The 19303-nt window shown below is 34.8% G+C and overlaps 1 protein-coding gene across 2 annotated transcripts in view; it reads left to right on the top strand.

Annotated features, from left to right (window-relative positions):
* The window catches only part of dpp6b (dipeptidyl-peptidase 6b), a 33820-nt gene that overhangs the window by 11335 nt on the left and 3182 nt on the right, over window positions 1–19303 (top strand). Inside the window, exons 7-22 of one of the 2 annotated variants that reach the window (XM_042769821.1) lie at window positions 5385–5505; window positions 8058–8212; window positions 9473–9570; window positions 10360–10486; window positions 10782–10820; window positions 10914–11021; window positions 12251–12372; window positions 12514–12559; window positions 12684–12798; window positions 14457–14510; window positions 15698–15796; window positions 15884–15953; window positions 17566–17760; window positions 17845–17899; window positions 18350–18467; window positions 18573–18631. In XM_042769821.1, coding sequence (XP_042625755.1) covers window positions 5385–5505; window positions 8058–8212; window positions 9473–9570; window positions 10360–10486; window positions 10782–10820; window positions 10914–11021; window positions 12251–12372; window positions 12514–12559; window positions 12684–12798; window positions 14457–14510; window positions 15698–15796; window positions 15884–15953; window positions 17566–17760; window positions 17845–17899; window positions 18350–18467; window positions 18573–18631 — 1581 coding nt within the window. The remainder of the gene's footprint in view (window positions 1–5384; window positions 5506–8057; window positions 8213–9472; window positions 9571–10359; window positions 10487–10781; window positions 10821–10913; window positions 11022–12250; window positions 12373–12513; window positions 12560–12683; window positions 12799–14456; window positions 14511–15697; window positions 15797–15883; window positions 15954–17565; window positions 17761–17844; window positions 17900–18349; window positions 18468–18572; window positions 18632–19303) is intronic. The other variant, XM_042769828.1, reaches the window with a different exon arrangement.

Below are 19303 nucleotides of genomic sequence, written 5' to 3'. Positions count from 1 at the left end.
TAAAATGAGGTTTATAGAGGTAAACTTCATAGCTACAATTAAATAGCACAAAACACAAGCACTGTTATAAGAAATATATCTAATATATCTAATCTATCTATCATAACTACCATAATTTCTTTAATCATATTGAACATGTAACAGGTTGAAAAGAATGTGCTTAAACATGCAATATTAACAATATTCAATTGAATAAGTTACTACACTCCAAAAATGCAAATATTGTCTAAGTATACAAGCTTTGTATTCTTACTGTATTTTATATTCTTTTTCTGGAAATGGTTGGGTTTTATTGAAACAGGCGAACATTCATGTAACGACCATCATGATCATAGTCTATATCAAATCCTGGTTTGCCTTCATCCACTGGTCCTGATAGGAATCTAAAGAAGCTAAAATCACCTAATCTTTAGAAAAGAGAGTGCTTTAGGATTTCAGCTCAATTTGACTAAAGCACTAAAGTTAAACAGGTTTTTTTTTTTTTTTCGGGTTGCTAGAAGCTAAGCTGTAAATAGTAATTGCATCTATAAGGCAAGTATATATTTTAGTGTAGCTGTATACTTAAGCTAATCACTATTTCACATTAAGTCACAATAAAAAAAAATACTTACCTTTTTTAATTGTCTTGTATCTTGACATATACATTACATTTCAAAAGTTTGGGTCAGTATTTATTTATATATTTTTTTATTACACAAATTAATGCACTTTTAAAATTATAAAGAAAAAAAACAAAAACACATAAAACAAAACAAATTTATAATGTTACTAAAGATTTCTATTTCAAATAAATTCTGTTCTTTTGAACTCTTTATTCACCAAAGAAACCTGAAAAAAAAAAATGCATCTTATTTTCCACGAGAATATTAAGCAGTTTTATATTAAACTCTTTCTATATGTTGATGATAATAATAATAAAGTTTCTTGAGCAGCAAATCAGCATATTGGAATGATTTCTGAAGGACCTTGTGACACTGAAGACCGGAGCAATGATGCTGAAAATTCAGCTTTACTGTCACAAAATATAAATATATATATATATATATTTTAAATTGTAATTTTTTTTTTTTTTACGGTATATATGGTCGAAAATAAATGCAGCTTTGGTCAGCGTAAGACTTCTTTCAAAAACAGTACAAAATTTACCATTCCCAAACTTTTGAACAATATTGTATCTTATGAAATCAGCATTATAAAAATTATACTAGAATTAGAAAATAGTGTTTACAATAATTTTACATGGTCACACTGCTTGATATTTTGTATTAACTACCCACATGTCCATATAATTCTGCTCAATATTTAAATTTAAAAAATGTGAGGCAAATTAACAAGTGTGAGCTGCTCATATCGGCCTGATTGTGTCTGTTTTCATGCTGGCAGAGATAAAGCAGAGCCTTTAGTAAAGCAGCATGACACAACCTCATTTCAAAAGCTGATTTTAGTTTCTTTCTGACCTCAGTTAGTGGCGTTTGGAAGGGTAAGAGTCACTATTACTCTTCGCCATAGTCAGAGACTTACTGTTTCAAAGGGATAGTTCATCCAAAACTCATTTACTCACCCTCACATTGTTCCAAACCTATACGAGTTTCTTTCTTCTTCTGAACACAAAAGAAGATATTTTGAAGAAGGCTGGGCAACAATCAGTTGCTGGTATAGCCATTGACTTCCATATTATGGAGAAAAAAAATCAGTATGGAAGTCAGTGGTTTGGTTACGACATTCTTCAAAATATCTTCTTCTGTGTTCATATCGAGCAAGACAAACACAGACACAGAAGCATTATCGTGTTTGTATTAGTAGTCTTATCAGTCAACACAAGAAGTGCAATATAATCCGAGCATGGAATATTTGTGTTAGTGTTTACCTGCAAACACAAACTCATAACTTTATGGCCCTGCACGGCATTATCATAATCATACACAGATACATATTTGTTTTTATGAGTTATAAGTAAATCACACATGCTCACTTGTGTTTGTGTGTGTGAGCGGAGCATCAGGTGTGTAATTTTCTGGGCGCCCGTATGCTGTCTCTGTGCCTCTGTGATGCCTCCGGCAATTAGTTTTCGGTGACAGAGCAATCAGCAGGGGTCTGCTCCGCCAGAACCTACACTGAAGGTCACATCCCAGACTTCTCCGGGGGGAAGAGAGCACGAGAGGGATCCGAATGGCGGTCATGGCTGAGCAGAGATAGAGATGTAGAGTCACTGTACATCACAGGTGTGATGGAGGAGAACGTACACTCAACGGGACAGGGGCCAGAGTGTAGACACAGGCTATTGGCTCCATCCCAAAACATGTTGAACCGCCTTGCTGTCTACTGTCTACATAGGCAGCTGCCTTCTAAAGCTCAAAATAGCATTGCAACAGTGCATATTGCATTACATCATGAACAAGATGATGGATTATCAATGCATGAATCAACTTCAGAAAATCATAATTTTCCTGTATTATGCTGATATTATAGCCTTGTTTGTGGGACACATCATATAAAACAGTGAAATCGCTCATAATAATTTAATCTTTTCAATCTTGTCTGTGCCTCTACTTTAGTTCTTTAGTATTGTATTTTTGTATTTTTGTAGGCCAACCCTGAAGTTAGCATTAACCTGTTTCTCTCAACAAACAGCCAGTAGGGGTTTTTCATTGGCTTTTGAATTATTTTAGAAAATATACTCTGCAAACAACTCAAGTTTAGGATTCTTACATGTTTTGTTCATCAAGATAATCTACACAAATGAGCACAACGTTTTTAAGCCTGAATAGTCGGCAGAAGTAAAAAGTGGGATATTACTGATATTTTTATGCTGCAGAATAAAATGTGGGGAAAAAAAAACAAAAAAACTTGAGCTTATGTTTCCTAGTTTTAGGCATTTAATCAAAAACCAATTCCAAAAACCTGTTGCTAACTTGTTTTCAGGATTTAGCACTTTCTGCTTCACTCTGTTGGTTGTTGTAAAATAGCTTCAGCTTTCTCAACTTCATAATAAAGTAAAATAAATAGTTCACCTAAAAATAACATCACACAGTGGTCCCCACTGCACATCACGGTCAAATATCTTTAGGTACAATCTCTTTAAGAGAAACTATACTTTAGAGAACTCTGTTTAGGTAAATACATAATGCAAAGACAATAGTCTGATAAGCATACATGGCAAAAACAACTATTGGCTAAAATGGCATTCTTATTTAGTTATATTCTGTAGTTTGCACGTGAAATGTTGCCTAAATTTGACTAATGTGACCTTCACACCTAACTTAAAGATATTGTCATGCTGCCTGTCTGTTATTAGCATAGCTTTTGCTTCATGAACACACCTGTGATGCCTTACAATGCTCCTGTAGCTCAATGAGATTGGGAACAGAGCAGTTGTTTCCTATGAGCAGGTCACACATACATGTTTTTGAAGCTTATTTTTGTCTTTCTATTGTTTTGCTGCCTGTCGTATGTGTTTTCATCCTCATTAGACTATAGGAGTAAAGCGGTGATTCATTCTGTTCAGTCCATCTGAATTCATTAATGACAGAGCACTGAACCATTATCTTCTGTCTGTCTGTCTCATGAGCTGTTCCTCATTCTGCTCACACTCAGAGTCAATGACAGTGGTTAGAGGGATTCATAACAATAACAGATAAATACCAGGGCACAAGCGCAACCATTAGTCAGAATCAAGATCAGACCACGATTCACGAACATTGCAGTAATAAGACACAACCACAGCATCCTCAGCATTTCCAAAGCCGCAGATGCATCTTCTCTTAACAGTTATCTGAGCTTCTGTTGCAACCACAAGCAGAAAAAGGATCATTGTAACAAACTAGACTAGACTAGAAAAATACACAGGCCTAATGTGTGACATCCAAATACATGCAAACACACTGCAAGCAATACAATCATTTCAAAAAAACTTTTCACACTCTTACTAGTTTCATTTGTCCACTACTGTCCAAATATGTCATTTCAAAAACACTTTTTATTGACATTGTTTACTTGATGTCAACTAACATTTGAGCAAATTTATTTTGGGCAAAATTGTTTGTTGTGGGAGGAATGATGCCAGAAGAGACTGTAAATTGATAAATAATTGTTCACATTAATCACTGCAATTATTTATTTCATATAAACCGTCATTGGAAAAACAAGGTTTCCAAGATCCCAAAAAAAAAAAAAGGAAGTTAGGATAAACTGTGAATCTGTTGTGCCGAATGAAAAGTGCTGTTCTAAATTGAATTTAAATTGGTGCATTGTAAAGGTGTCCTCCTCTTGATGAAATATTGTTACATTGTAGTTTATTATCATTCTTGTTTTTAAGAGTTTGCCTTTTTTTGTTCTATTTGATTTGCATAAGTTAGTACAGCATATCTCTGTGATTTTGGCAGAATGTGATTCAGCTGCTGAAAAAAATCCCAAAAGAGCTTTTCACACACACACACACACACACACACACACACACACACACACACACACACACACACACACACACACACACACACACACACACACACACACACACACACTCCCAGAGCTGTCAGTCATCCTGCAGACAGTCTGCCACCAACCCTGATTACTGTAGCATCACACAACATCTTGGATATTCACTAGAGATGTGTGAGATGTTACAACACATTTTTATTCAAATTTAGTCTAAATCAACCATTTTAATTCTTTTTCCCCCTCCATATCAGTATTAGTACAGTTACTCTGTTTTGCACAACAGCATAGTGACCTCAGTATGCAGCCTAATAGTGTACTGTTGAATGAACTTTGAATTTACTTTTTTTATCATCCAAATTGCAGACGTTTCATTTGTCCTACAAAGTGACCACATTTTTGCAGCAACCTTGTTCCTGGAAGTGTTTTTCCCTTTGTTTTCTTCATATGCATGTAAAAAATTTTGAAGCCTTCAACCTCATTACAACATTTGAAAACCTGAATAAAAAGACTGTGTACTTACATTTTTGTATGAGGAAATGAACTGCTCTCTTTTATTGCTTCAATTTGTAAGAGATATAAATAAAATATAAAAAAACTATAAAAAAATATTAAAAAAAATAATAATATTATAATATTCAGTCAGCTATCTATTTTGTATGTCTGTTTCTAAAGCAACTTTCTGGGTTTCTAGGATTATGGGTAGTGTAGTTTTTCACCCAGGATTCTTTTTAAGCTGACATCATCATACTTGAAGTATATACTATCACTTAACAATCTCAGATATCATGGTAGATCTGTCGTGAAATTTGTATACATTAACTTATCACTAATTCAATTTCCCAATAGAAATAATGAATGTGCTCTAAAATCTTTCAGTTTCAGGAGTTCCTTTTTTGTCTGGTTTGACATGGTCTTTCCTACAATCATTAGTTCTTCTTTCCTGACAGATTTTCATCTTTGAGAATAACATCTACTACAAAGCGCAAGTGAACAGTCCATCAATCCGCCTGGTGTCCACAGGCAGTCTGGGGGTCGTATTTAATGGACTTGCTGACTGGCTCTATGAAGGTAAAACCCATAACCATTAATAATAAAAACCTCAGAGGAGTGTGTGCATGTAATAAAAGAGCAGAAGTGATTGTGAGTGTCTGGTGTGTTTAGTTTGGGTGAAGATTCTGTTTATTTGGACATACAGCGTGGCATTTTTATATGTCTGATCCACCTCCCTGACTCAGCTCATTTCTCCTCAAATTATATGAATTTAGAACTTTTTAATTTTATTTCACCAACATTGCTGGAATGGATATTTCCGCTCGTATGTTGCAGATTTTTTTTTTTTTTTTTTTTTGTAGAAAAATAAATATAAATAGCATGGGGGGAAAATGCATTTCGGTTTTTTTTATAACCTCCAGTAGAAAAAAAAAATTCTACAAGTCAAAATAATAACTAAATTTACACAAAAATAATTGATATATAATAATAATAATTTTTATACTATTGCAACATGCAATATTATATAAACAATACATGTAATTTTTTGAACAGGATAATTTGTTTGTTTGCTTTGTTTATTTGTTTGCTTTGTTTTATTTTAATTCATTTATTTTGCTAAATTACTTGATGTTATTATTGATATTAATATTAGTATTATTACAAAATATGCAAGACATATTTTGATACTTTTTAATTCTGAGGATATTAAAGTGAAGTAATCTGATTTCTGTTTTTGTCCTTGAAACAAAACATAATTGCAAAGAAAAATAATTACTGTAAATGCAATTAACTGTTTCATTGTGTCTATTCATATACTCATCGCTAAGGACCCTTTCTGAAAAATATGTAGGGAAATCAGATTAAAGCATTAATGCTAGTGTCTCTCTGAACCTGTTCGAGGTCATACTGAGTTCATTTCACAGCAGCAGATGCACAACAGACTCTTTCAGGACCTTAGTCTGACTGATTTCAAAAGCAGCCAAATATGTGACATTCCACGGTCTTTTAATTTCATCATAAGCATATAAACTGCAAATGCTAAACATACACCATATTGAATAAAAAAAAAAAAAAATGAGTTCATGAGTCATGTTTTTTCCTCGTCATTTCTGCCGTATGAGGACACATTGGCTGTGGGTTTGTTTGTGACACACGCTGAACTGAATTGTATGCCGGTAATTGGTTTTATCCTAAATTAACATCTCAGTGTGAGGCTATTCTTAGTCATCTGTTTATTCTCTGCTGTGAAAAGATCACTACTGCCATCCTGTGGTCTCTCCTTCATGACAGATAGCATTTTATCAGAACAGTCAGAGCAAGAACTGCTTCACAGCAGCAACTTTAAGAGAAAGGTCAACAAAAAATGTAAATTGTGTCATCCGTGGAACATAAAAGAGGATATTTTGAAGAATGTTTAAGCTGCTCCCTTCCATTAAACAAAATTGAATGGTTTTGAATCAAATGAATAATGGTGTTTTCATGGTACTTTCGTCTACTTTTGTTGTACAGTGTTGTTATTAAGTAAACCTAAAATTATTACAAATTGTTTTTGTTAATTAAAAAAATGTTAAATATAAAAAATATTAATATTAGATACTGATATAAAATTAGATGATGCACTGAAATTTACTAAAACTAAAAAACTAAATTAAAGCTAAATAGAAATATTAAAAAGAACTATGATAATGGCAAAAATCACATTACAGAGCTACTAAAACAAACTTAAATAAAAGTATAAAAATAATAGCACGTACATAGTAAAATTATATAAATATTACTATAAAAAACTATTAAAATATCATTACAGAATGACATTATAAAATAAGCAAATAAAATCTAATTTTACTAAAATTACACTGACAGAATAGAAGCTGCCTAGAACACACACACACACACACACACACACACACACACACACACACACACACACACACACACACACACACACACACACACACACACACATCTGCTTAATTTCTCCTTTGTTGTTTTACAGAAAAGTATATGGGTTTGTAATGACAATAAGGTGAAAATAAAAACTATTTCTCAAAGAATTTGGAGCCATGGTGCAGCAGTTAATGTCCCAGGTGCTCATGTGTGACGCAGGTTTGAACAGAACAATCAGGGCTTTTTTTTACGAGCGAATTCTTGTTTAAATAAATAAGAAGATTGTTACTTTTACGAAAAAATGTATTGAATTTTCATGCACCAAAAAATGAATAAATAAACAAACAAATAAAATTAGCCGTTCAGGTGTCTTAATGTCTTAATTAGCTCTAGGGGTCCAGTTTGCAGTGTTACAGACAGTCATATTTTACATTCTCTCACGGCTGTCAGCTTTATGGAGTGATGGATGACACTCCCCAGGCAGCAGCCTACAGCCAAATGGATGCAATATATCACAAAGGCTGTTTTTGCACATGTTGCAGTTATGTATTTCGCAGCGTGTCCTCTGTCCACGTTTGCTTTAAAGGATAGTTAATCCTCTGACGCATATCAGGATCTGACCACACAGCAAAGCTTTACTGGACTCACGTCACTTGTTTGTGTGCAGTGTAGACTTCCTTTAGTATAAAGCTTCAGTTTTGTGATTAATACACTCGTGTTTCATTTGTTTGTGTTCACAGAGGAGATCTTCCAGACTCACATCGCTCACTGGTGGTCACCAGATGGTCTCAGACTGGCATATGCCACCATCAATGACACTCTGGTGCCCAAGATGGAGATACCCATGTTCACAAACGCGCTGTATCCCAGCGGACAGGAGTACCGCTACCCTAAAGTATATCTCTGAAGCTTCTTTTTATGATCAAACCAAGTCTTAGTCTCAATGTCAGTATATTTCAGTGTCACTGTAACCTTGAAATGGGGATCTGATGGTTGCTGGTGTCTTGAGTGACATTTAAAGCGCCAGTGCACCCAAAAATTAAAAATCTGTCATCAGGTCTTTCCCAACTATAAAGCTTTCATGCATCTTCAGGACACAAATGAAGATATTTTTAATATTCTGTCATTGTTTTTTTCATCCATTGGAATTTGACCAAAATCAAGCTTGTAAAGTAAATAAGGACATTATAAAAATAAGTTATATGAATCAAGTGGTTTAATCCAAGACCTGATCACTTTATATGATAAACGGATTTGATTTAGGCGTTTATTATGTTATTCACATACATAGAGCACATCAGAGAAGCTCAGCCATGCTTGCTAGATGCACAAGAACAAACCTCATTGCTCCTCATGGATCAAGCACACACAGTTGAGCTTCTGCTTCAACGGATGGATACAAAAAAATGATGAGAGAGGATTAAAAATATTCATTTTGACAATGAATGAAATACATTTTTGTTGGAATGACATGAGGGTGAGTAAATGATGAAAGATTTAAGCACCATAGTGACATTACTAAATCAGGTTTCATAAAAGTTATGCAAGCAATAACTGTCCATCTGCATGTTTCTCTTTTTACACGACATACCTAATTTACATTTATTTAGTTGCCAGACAGATTTTTCCAAAAGCAGCTTACAGTGCACTCAAAGTTTAGTCTGCATTGGGAATTGAACCCATGACCTTTTCTAGCGCTTTACCAGTTGAAATTTAATGGATCAAATAAAAATTGTTTGCAAAAAATTGTTACATTTTTGTGGTGTGTGTATTTTAGAATCATGCAGTTTAAAGGGATATTTCACCCAAAAATGAAAATTCTGTCATTTTTTATTCACCCAAATTGTTCCACATCTGAATGAGTTTCTTTCTTCTGTTGAACACAAACGAAAATATTTTGAAGAATGTTAGTAAACAAGCAGTTGATGGTGACCCATTGATTTCCATAGTATTTTTTCCTCACAGTGGAACTCAATGGCTACATTCTTCAAAATATATGATTTTGTGTTCAACAGAAGAAAAAAACTCAGACAGGTTTGTAACAACTTGAGTAAATGATGACAGAATTTTCATTTTTGGGTGATCTATCCCTAAGGGTCCCATCGGAGGAGGAGGAGGAGATACTCCAGTTATAAAATCTCTGTTGTCTCTGTAGGCCGGGGAGGAGAACCCTGATATCTATCTGTCAGTGGTGAGTCTGAACGGCCCTTTACACACAGTGAGGATGAGGAAACCAGAGGACCCCAGGATCAGGTGAAGAGCTGCCAGTGACCACACAACAACATGCTTATTTGATTAGAAACTTTATCTTTTGCTTTGGGGGAGTTGACCCCAAAAAGTGTTTGAAGTATTTAAAATATTCAATGTCAGCATCCAACAAATTAAACTAAAGCCTTTAAAAAAAGGGGGTGTCACAATATGTTTGCCTTGATTTTGACAATATACACTACCATTCAGATGTTTGGGGTCGGTAAGATCCATACTCATGTTTATTCAAAAAGTATCTTATGCTCTCCAAGACTGAATTTTTTTTTTTTTTTTTTTTTTTGGTCAAAGCATCATTACTCCAGTCTTCATTGTCACATGATCCTTCAGAAAATATGCTGATTTGCTGCTCAGGAAACATTTTTTATCATCAGTGTAGTGCTGCTTATTATTTTTTTAGAAACCATGATATATTTTTCAAGAGTTCAAAAGAGCATTTATTTGAAACATTATAAACATTATAAAATCTCTTTACTGTCACTTTTGATTAATTTCACGTGTCCTTGCTAAAAGAATACTTACCCTAAGCTTTATTGTAATACTTTAACAAACTCCGTAAACAGGCTACAGTCAGACTAATGGACTGCATTACTCCACAGAAGAATGGCTTAAATCGCTTTAAGGAAAGCTTTTTAGAGCATTTTTGAAATAAGCTAATGAACAAAATCCATTTTGCACAAAGCCGTTTTATTAAACACATTTACCCACAAAAGAAAATGTACACAGACTCTATCTGGCACAGTTTGAAGTGGTATTTTAACCAGCTTCTCTCCGCAGGAAAGATTACTACATCACCATGGTGAAGTGGGCAACCAGCACCAAACTAGCAGTAAACTGGCTGAACCGAGCGCAGAACAACTCCATTCTGACCTTATGTGAGGCCACCACAGGCATCTGCACAAAGGTACCTTCTGGTATACACCAGCACACACACTTAATTATCACTATTGTCCATAATAATAGCAAAGTCATTAAGGCTGTAAAATAATAAATAAAAGTGTGAGAATTACATCATGACCTTTAATTTTCCAGAAAAGGCTGTAAGGGTGTCAGTGCCTGTTGTTACATCCAAATGTATTAAAATGCACGTCAGTTCAAAGAAAGAAAAGATTAGTCACTGCTGGTTATATATAAAGGATTTTGTCGCTCAATGGGAAACATACAGAAGAAAAAACAATAATCTGTCTGTGTGTTTCCAGAAACATGAAGATGAGAGTGACAGCTGGCTTCACAGACAGGTGAGTCACACATCACGCTGCGTCTCAGAGCGGAGACACGTACGGCGAGTGGGATGTGTGTGTGCTGATGGGAAGACTTGAATCTCTCTGCAGAACGAACCCCCGCTGTTCTCCAGAGACGGATACAGGTTCTTCTTCACCCGAGCTGTTCCACAGGGAGGCAGAGGGAAGTTCTTCCACATATCCATGTCCACTTCCCAGGTGAGCTGACAATGAGAAACCACACGCTACTTATGAAGGTTTGATTAGATACACTAGTTCACCTAAAAATGAAAATTTGCTGTTAATTTACTCACCTTCCGCCCAAGACCTAGGTGACTTTTTTTATTCAGTAGAACAGTAAAGAAAATTTTTAGCTGAAACCGTGGTCCTTGGTGATTCATATAATGCAAGTCAACGGCTACCATCACTTTGAGAGTCAAAAAAGCATATCAAGAAACACAAAATGAAAACCTGTGGTTCCTGGCGATATGTTGAGTTCTTTCAAAGCGAAATGATCGGTCTGTGCAAGAAACTGAACATTATTTGCAACATTATTACCTGTAAACCCTAGAAGAACCAGTTCACCAAAAAGAACCAGTTCATTGATTAGTTCACTCCAGACCGTTTGCCAGAGGCTCTGGATTTCAGGAAATAATGTTGTAAATACTTTTCAGTTTTTGCACAGACCAATTGTTTCACCTCATAAGACCTAAATATGTCATGGGGATTCATTTTTTATTGCCTATATGGTATATGTTTTTATGACAAGTGACGGTAGCCATTGACTTGCATTTTATTAATCATCAAGGACCACGGTTTCAGCCGAAAATCTTCTTTACTGCTCTAATGAAGATAAAAGTCACTTCTTGGTTAACCAAGAAGGTTCAGTAAATAAACAGCAAATGTTTTTTTTTTTTTTTTTTTGGTGAACTATCCCTTTAAGGGCATGTTAAAGGGATACTCCACCCCAAAATGAAAATGCTGTCATTAATCACTTACCCTCATGTCGTTCCAAACCCGTAAAAGCTCCATTCGTCTTCAGAACAAAATGTAAGATATTTTGGATGAAAACCTGCAGGCTTGAGACTGTCCCACAGACTGCCAAATAAATTACAGTGTCAAGGTCCAGTAAAGGTATGAAAGTCGTCATCAGAATACTCCATCTGCCATCAGACGTGCAATCTGGGTTATATGAAGCTACGGGAACACTTTATGTATGCTTTGTATGCTCTTCTGTATCATCCGCGCCACAAGGATGCGCTGTTTCTACGTGTATTTAGCTTTGATTTGAAAGAAAACAGCGCATCCTTGACGCGGATGACACAGAAGAGCATACACAGCATACGGTGATATGAAGAGACACAGAGGAGACCGCTGACAAAGAAATTATTGAATAAAGTCTTTATTTTTGTTTTCTTTGCTTACAAAAATCACTTCATATAACCCAGATTGCACATCTGATGGCAGATGTCTTTCAGCCCAACAGCAGCACAGACACACTACAGTCGCTGACGTCAGGAGACTGGGACGTGACGCAGATTTTAGCCTACAATGAGGACACCAAACTTGTGTAAGCATGTGTGATCAGCAGCATTCAAAAGACTATCCATATTATCAATAAAAATGTCAGAAATATATCTAAAATAAAGCAATATGCCATTACCTTTTGAAACATTCAAATGGATATCTGTAACAAGAAATGTCTTTGCAGATACTTTCTGAGCACAGAAGACGATGCAAGACGTCGTCAACTCTACAGCAGCATAACAGTGTTGCACACTCACAACACCTTTCCTCCAGCATAACACACACACACACACACACACACACACACACAGTGATGTATTTGGAAGCGTTGCACTGATGATGTGTTGTTTTTTTAGCGCCAACACCACAGGATCCTTCAACCGCCGATGTCTTTCCTGTAATTTAAGCTGTGGATACATCAGCGGATCATTCAGTCCAGATGCTAACTACTTCCTTCTCAACTGCAAAGGTTTAATGCTTTTTCTATGCAAAACAACCTTAAATATCTTTTTTTTCAGATTTGATTTCTCTTTATGTAACTGCTCGCTGCTGAGTGTTTGGCTCAGCGACTCTGGCTGATCCCAGTCTGTTAGTCAGGACATCATTACCCTGCTGAGTGTTTTACCAACAATAAAGCGTGGTTGCCATGGTCACTGATCTGTTTAGCAGGGCCTGTTGAGCACAAGGAAAGGTCAGTGTTTGTGTTATTAATTAGATGAAGTCAGAACAGAGCCTTATGGTCTTGCAGCATGACGCTTCCCCAGACCTCAGCAGAGAAAGATCAGTTCTTGTGTAGCTGATGCTTCCCACCTGTTGTGTGGATCAAACCAAGCATTGATAGTAAAGATCTGTTTAAGGTGCTGTAAAATTATTCCTTGTTTAGTGATCATAAATGGGGTTTGAGTGCATTGATGAATTCCTGAAAACCCAAAACCACACTGTAAAAAAAACATTGGGTCAACTTAAAAAAGAATTGTTACCCACCTTAAATTGTTATTGGGTTAAAAATTAAAATGTCAATTACAGTCAGAATAATTTCTTATAATAGACTTAATACTTTTATTCAGCAAGGATGCATTAAATTGATCAAAAAATATTTATATTTCAAAAATTTTCATTCTCTTTTCTTGCTGTTCTATTCAGCAAACAATAAAAACACTGATAAATGTTTGATTTAACATTGATAAAAAAAAAATGTCATGTGACTGAAGACTGGAGTAATGATGCTGAAAATTCAGCTTTGTCATCACAAGAATAAATTATATTTTAAATTATATTAAAATAGAAAAAAAATAATATTTCACAATGTATATCACAAATTGTACAGTATATCTCAATATTCTTAACCTTATGATCATAGCAGTAATATATATCATGATACACATTTCACATAAAAAAACACCACAAAAAAATTCCCCATAACACATTCCAAAATATAACAAACAAAAATAAATAAAATAAAAAAAAAAATATTATTGTTAAATAAAAATTTTTTTTTTTTTTTTTTTCATTTTATTTAAATGTTTTTATTTAAATAATGAAAAAGCTTTATAAATAAATAAATATTTAAAAATGCCCTATCAATTTTTTATTGCCTACCGGTTTATTAACCAAGTATATTATATGTATATCTGTATATTGTCCATGTGTATGTGCATCTTTGGCTTTGGTAACTGTTGCATGAAGCCAGAAATTGAATTGACACAAGAATGGAGGCTATTCTGGCCAAAAATCATCCACTTAGGGAGAAATCATCTGTGCAACATAAAGCGTTGTTAAATGCCCTTTTTAGAGACAGATTCACCTAAAAGAGGTTACTACAATAATAGAATATTTCACATACTGTACATAACTCACAGAATATACAGTAAGCATTAAGTGAGCGTAATATAGATTAATGTTCAGATACACAATAAAGGCCAGCATGTTTTTCTGAGATGACATGAATATACAGTGGGGACAGAAATGTTACAAGAGTAAATACAGCTGGTTAAAACAAAAACTGTCCTTCTTAGCAGACTGCAAAGCAACAACATGTGATTCATTTATAGGGCGGTGATTCTTTTCTATACCTACTGTATATATGCTGTCAGACACTAATCTTCACCTCTGTGTTTTTCTGCACAGGTCCCGGTGTGCCACACACAGCTGTTTACAGCACGAGAGACGGAGAGTATGAGAGTGAGTCCTCAGTCTGTTACTGCATTTATACACTATCAGCAGATACAGACTCACTTTATCAGCTCTGCACCCAAGAGCTTGTTTTACTGGAAAGGTATTTCTCACCCAAAGGACACGATAGAAGACCTAGATATGCCCTTTATCAACCGTGTTCAGAAGTTGAATGTGTTTGAAGATAAACGCAACACGAAACACCTCAAATGTGAGCTGAACATTTATTGAATTGTTTGAACACCACGTCCTCAGATTCTGTCAGATCCTCAGACAATTGAGGACGGCTGTGTTTAGCATAATTAGCAGTGATTATCATCGGCCTCTTGGGAGAAAAGAGGAAGCAGGACAGAACAGACTGATCAGACTCACTGGCTTTAACTCGCTCTTGTGATTCACAGCGAGTCAGATGTGATGATTTTGATGCCCATAGTAATAGATAACAGTATTTTTACACCAAGAGATCAGAGTTTAGCCTTTTTTTGACCACATATATTTATGAAAAACATAAATTTTTATTTATGACATCATTCAAATTAATAATTAATATTTCATTATAGTGTAGTAGATTTTTAAGCAGTGTGCTTATTACTATACAATACTGTTCAGAAGTTTGGGGTCAGACTTTATTTTTGTTTGTTTTTTGAAAGAAATAAAGCAAAAATGTATTAAATTGATTAGTAAAGTGATAGTTGAAGACAATTATGATGTTTCTTTCAAAAGATTTCTATTTGAATTTTTTTTTTCTTTTCAATTTTCTATTCATCAAACAATCCTCTAAAACATTATTATGGTTTCGACAAAAAAAATTACACAGCACAACTGTTTTTAACTTTAAAAATATAATAAAGCAATAATAATAATAATTATTTTTTAATTTTTTTTGAGCATTGCAAATCATATATTTTGATTTTGAAGATCATGTGACACTAAAGACTGGAAATAATGATGCTGAAAATTCAGCTTTGATCAAAGGAAAATCACATTTTATAAGTATATTTCAAAGGATCATGTGTAATTAAAGACTTCACAATATGCTGAAATTCAGCTTTACTGTAAATAAATACAGCTTTGGTGAGTACAATAGAAAATTAAAAATCACAAAGATCTTACCGATCCCAAAATAGTGTATATTTTATAGTAGACAAATCTATCTCTCTGACCATCCACTGTATGTGATCCTCTGTTTCTCTCAGAGCTGCTGGATGTGGAGCTCAATAAGCAGCTGAACACCACTGTGAACAACACACAGATGCCCAAAGTAGAGTACAGAAAGATCAGCATAGATGACTACTGTGAGTATCTTACATCAAACTCTCCCAGTCAGTTTTCACAAAGCGGATGATTGTCCCAGCACAGTAACTTTCCCATCATTTGCACAGGTCTGAACATGCAGATTGTGATGCCAGCGGGGTTTACGGAGACAGCTCACTACCCCTTACTGCTGCTGGTGTAAGTCATATGATCCACACACCAACCACACAGCGATTAGTCCAGCATGACATTATTTTCCTCCATTCCGGATGCCATTATATACACAGTATCTTTTAAACTTTCTTAGTGTGATTACATCAGTGCTGCTGTTGCCGGATGCCATTATATACACAGTATCTTTTAAACTGAGAAGGTAGTGATCAAAGTACAATTTTTTTTTGTGACATTATTTTCCTCCATTCCGGATGCCATTATATACACAGTATCTTTTAAACTGAGAAGGTAGTGATCAAAGTACATTTTAGAAATATGACCTGTTCAGTTTCCAAATCTATGTATCAGCATATGGGAGTCAAATTGGAGACTACATTGACTCAATTTAACAGTTCCCCAAAAGTGTTAAAAAAAAAAAAAAAAAAAGATCAGTCAAGAATAGAACATTATTGAAAATGTTCAAATCAGGAATGAATCGTGCATGATCAAGAACATATTTTAAAAAAAAAGACAAAATATAATATGTGCGATGTTCACTAACACAAGTTACATTGACTCAATCAAACACTACCCCAAAAACATCAAAATAACACACTCATACCCAAAAGCTACATATAATACAAAACATACCATATAGAGCTTCATCCATCAAGTGCATGAACATACTAGACTGACTCCTGCTTCTCTTAAATACTACCGTGTGCGCACATTATTTTTCTGGACTCCTGCTTCTCTTAAATACTACCGTGTGCGCACATTATTTTTTGACAGACATCAATATCATAATATTCAAATGATGTGGATTTGAAAACAGAAAAATTGTATGGTAATATTTATTTCTTAGCTGGCGAGTTTTCAGTGAAGTAACTGATGCCCATAAGTGTGTTATGTTAATCTTTTTAATTCTAATATTCCAATCAACAGCCAGCCTAAGTTTTTGACAGACGTTATATTAGGGGTGAACTATGTTTGATTTCTGGGTCATTATAAAACATGCTGGAGACCTGTGAAGTGCTTTTTATGCTTATTTTATGGAATGGCTTAAATTACATTTACAGTTACTCAGAGACTGACATGTCTGGCTTGTCAAAAATGCTGTCACAAGTTAGTTTTTTTTTTTTTTTATATATATAATTTAAACCCATGATTTTTTTGATATACTACAGTAAATAGCTTTTATTGTCTCTTATAACAAAAATCTTTTATTTAAACCAATGAAGATGCAGATCCTGTTGTAAATAATAACTTATGATTTTCTGTGGTATTTTTGCATTGCAGTTTGTTGATTTTGACACACATACACACACACACACACACACACAGATGGAGAATTATGTCTGCCCAGTGTGATTTTCTGTGGTATTTTTGCATTGCAGTTTGTTTTTGTTTTTGACAAAAACTGTCATGAAAATAAAGTAACCGTGCAAAAAAAATAAAAAAAAATAAAATAAAAATCTTAATAGACCTTAAATAGGCTTGCTTGATTAATTATTACAGGCTTGATTGATTAATTTTTGGTGTTGGGGTGAGACGTGACCCGGATATTTCATCGTATCATTCACCCAGTAAAACGTGACATTGTTTTGAGGCATTTGTTTGATCGGATGGTTCTGACACGTTTGCTTTGCTCTGGTAGGGACGGCACCCCCGGTGGTCAGATGGTGACGGAGCAGTTTCAGGTGGACTGGACCACGGTGCTGGTCAGCTCCTTCAACACCATAGTCATGCGTCTGGACGGCCGCGGCAGTGGCTTTCAGGGCACAAACCTCCTCCACCGCGTCAAGAAGAAACTGGGGGAGTTGGAGGAGAGAGACCAGCTGGAAGCTCTTAGGTCAGACCATCTACATGAACGACACTAAAACTAAAAAAATAACACTTTATTTCACACTTACATCTCTTCTATCATTCACTGCAGAATTATCTCACAGCTGCCATACATTGACAGCTCAAGAGTTGGAGTTTATGGAAAGGTGAGTTTGCTTGGTGACATGTTTGAGTAGTGTGGGAATAGCTCATAGCAGTTGTTAGCTGTGATTTTTTTTTTTTTTAAGGTTAGTAATTTTAGCGCTTTAACTTTTTTATTTACATTTATATTTTATTTTAGTTATGAGTGAACAATAATAGTTTTAGTTTACTATAATAACCCTTGCCGGAAAGCAATTATTTTAGACATTTTGTGTATTTGTCATAACATGCACATATGACTCATTCAAAATTCAAAAGCAAGAACACATAAATCTTGAGAATCAAACATCTTAAAATTAAGATTCAGTTTTGATTTCGTTTTGGCTTCAGGAAGTCTGCATTGTTGGATTCATATTAATTCTTCTCTTGATGAAATTGTACCATGTGATGTATGATTGTATCATTCAGCATGATTTATGTTCACTCATCACTAATAACCTGTTTTGTCTGTTCAGGCATATGGAGGATATCTGGCCAGCCGACTATTACGCTCCGATGAAAATCCAAATATGTTTAAATTCAAAATCAAGTGTGGAACCGTCGTCTCCCCCATCACTGATTTCTCTTTATACGGTATGATGTCATATCCAGTGTTTGATCACACATGCCTGTCATTGATTTATTCGAATAAAACGAATGGACTGATTTCAGTGTTACTGATGATCATCTGTCCTGCAGCTTCTGCATTTTCAGAACGCTATTTAGGATCACCGCAGTCCAGTAAGAGAGGATACGAGGTAATGCACACAACGTAAGATGGTTGAGGGTCAGGTCAAATAAATCTGTTAGCAGTGCAGGGTAGTAACTATTTACATGTAATCTGGATTACGTAATTAGATTATATTACGTTTTAAAATATGCAATCAGATTACAGTTACTTTTACGGATTACATGATTACAAAGTATTCACACAATGGCAGTACATTTTTCATAATTTATTTATTCTGACTAATTCCAAACTCTCTATAAAAATCTAAAATTAAACCAAAATAAAGTTCTGATGTTGGTTAATGGTCATGCATTTATTTCCCTCTTTTTTTTTTAATAACAATAATCCCATTTAAATCTATAAACAAGGCATGTCGAAAGTAATCTAAAACAAAACAAAAATCACATGATATTTAAAAACAATGCACGATAAATATCGCATGATATTTAATGTGCATCTCGTCACTAAAGCTAGTTCTGTAATCAGTGGTAAATCTCTACACATGCGTGCTTTCGCATAGAGCAGCATTTACTACACAGAGCCATTGTTCACGGACAAGCTGTGCAAACCATGCGCAAAATATGATTGTGGTTTTGCACAGCTTGTCAGTGAACAACGGCTCTGTGTAGTAAATAATATGCACATTAAATATCCTGCTATATTCATTGTGCATCCCTAGAATACATTCCCTAAAATGAAT

The sequence above is a fragment of the Cyprinus carpio genome, chromosome A2 (assembly GCF_018340385.1).
Source record: "Cyprinus carpio isolate SPL01 chromosome A2, ASM1834038v1, whole genome shotgun sequence".
In the NCBI taxonomy this organism is placed as follows: Eukaryota; Metazoa; Chordata; class Actinopteri; order Cypriniformes; family Cyprinidae; genus Cyprinus; species Cyprinus carpio.
Note: the sequence above shows the minus strand (reverse complement) of the source record. Positions and strands in the feature narration are given on the sequence as shown.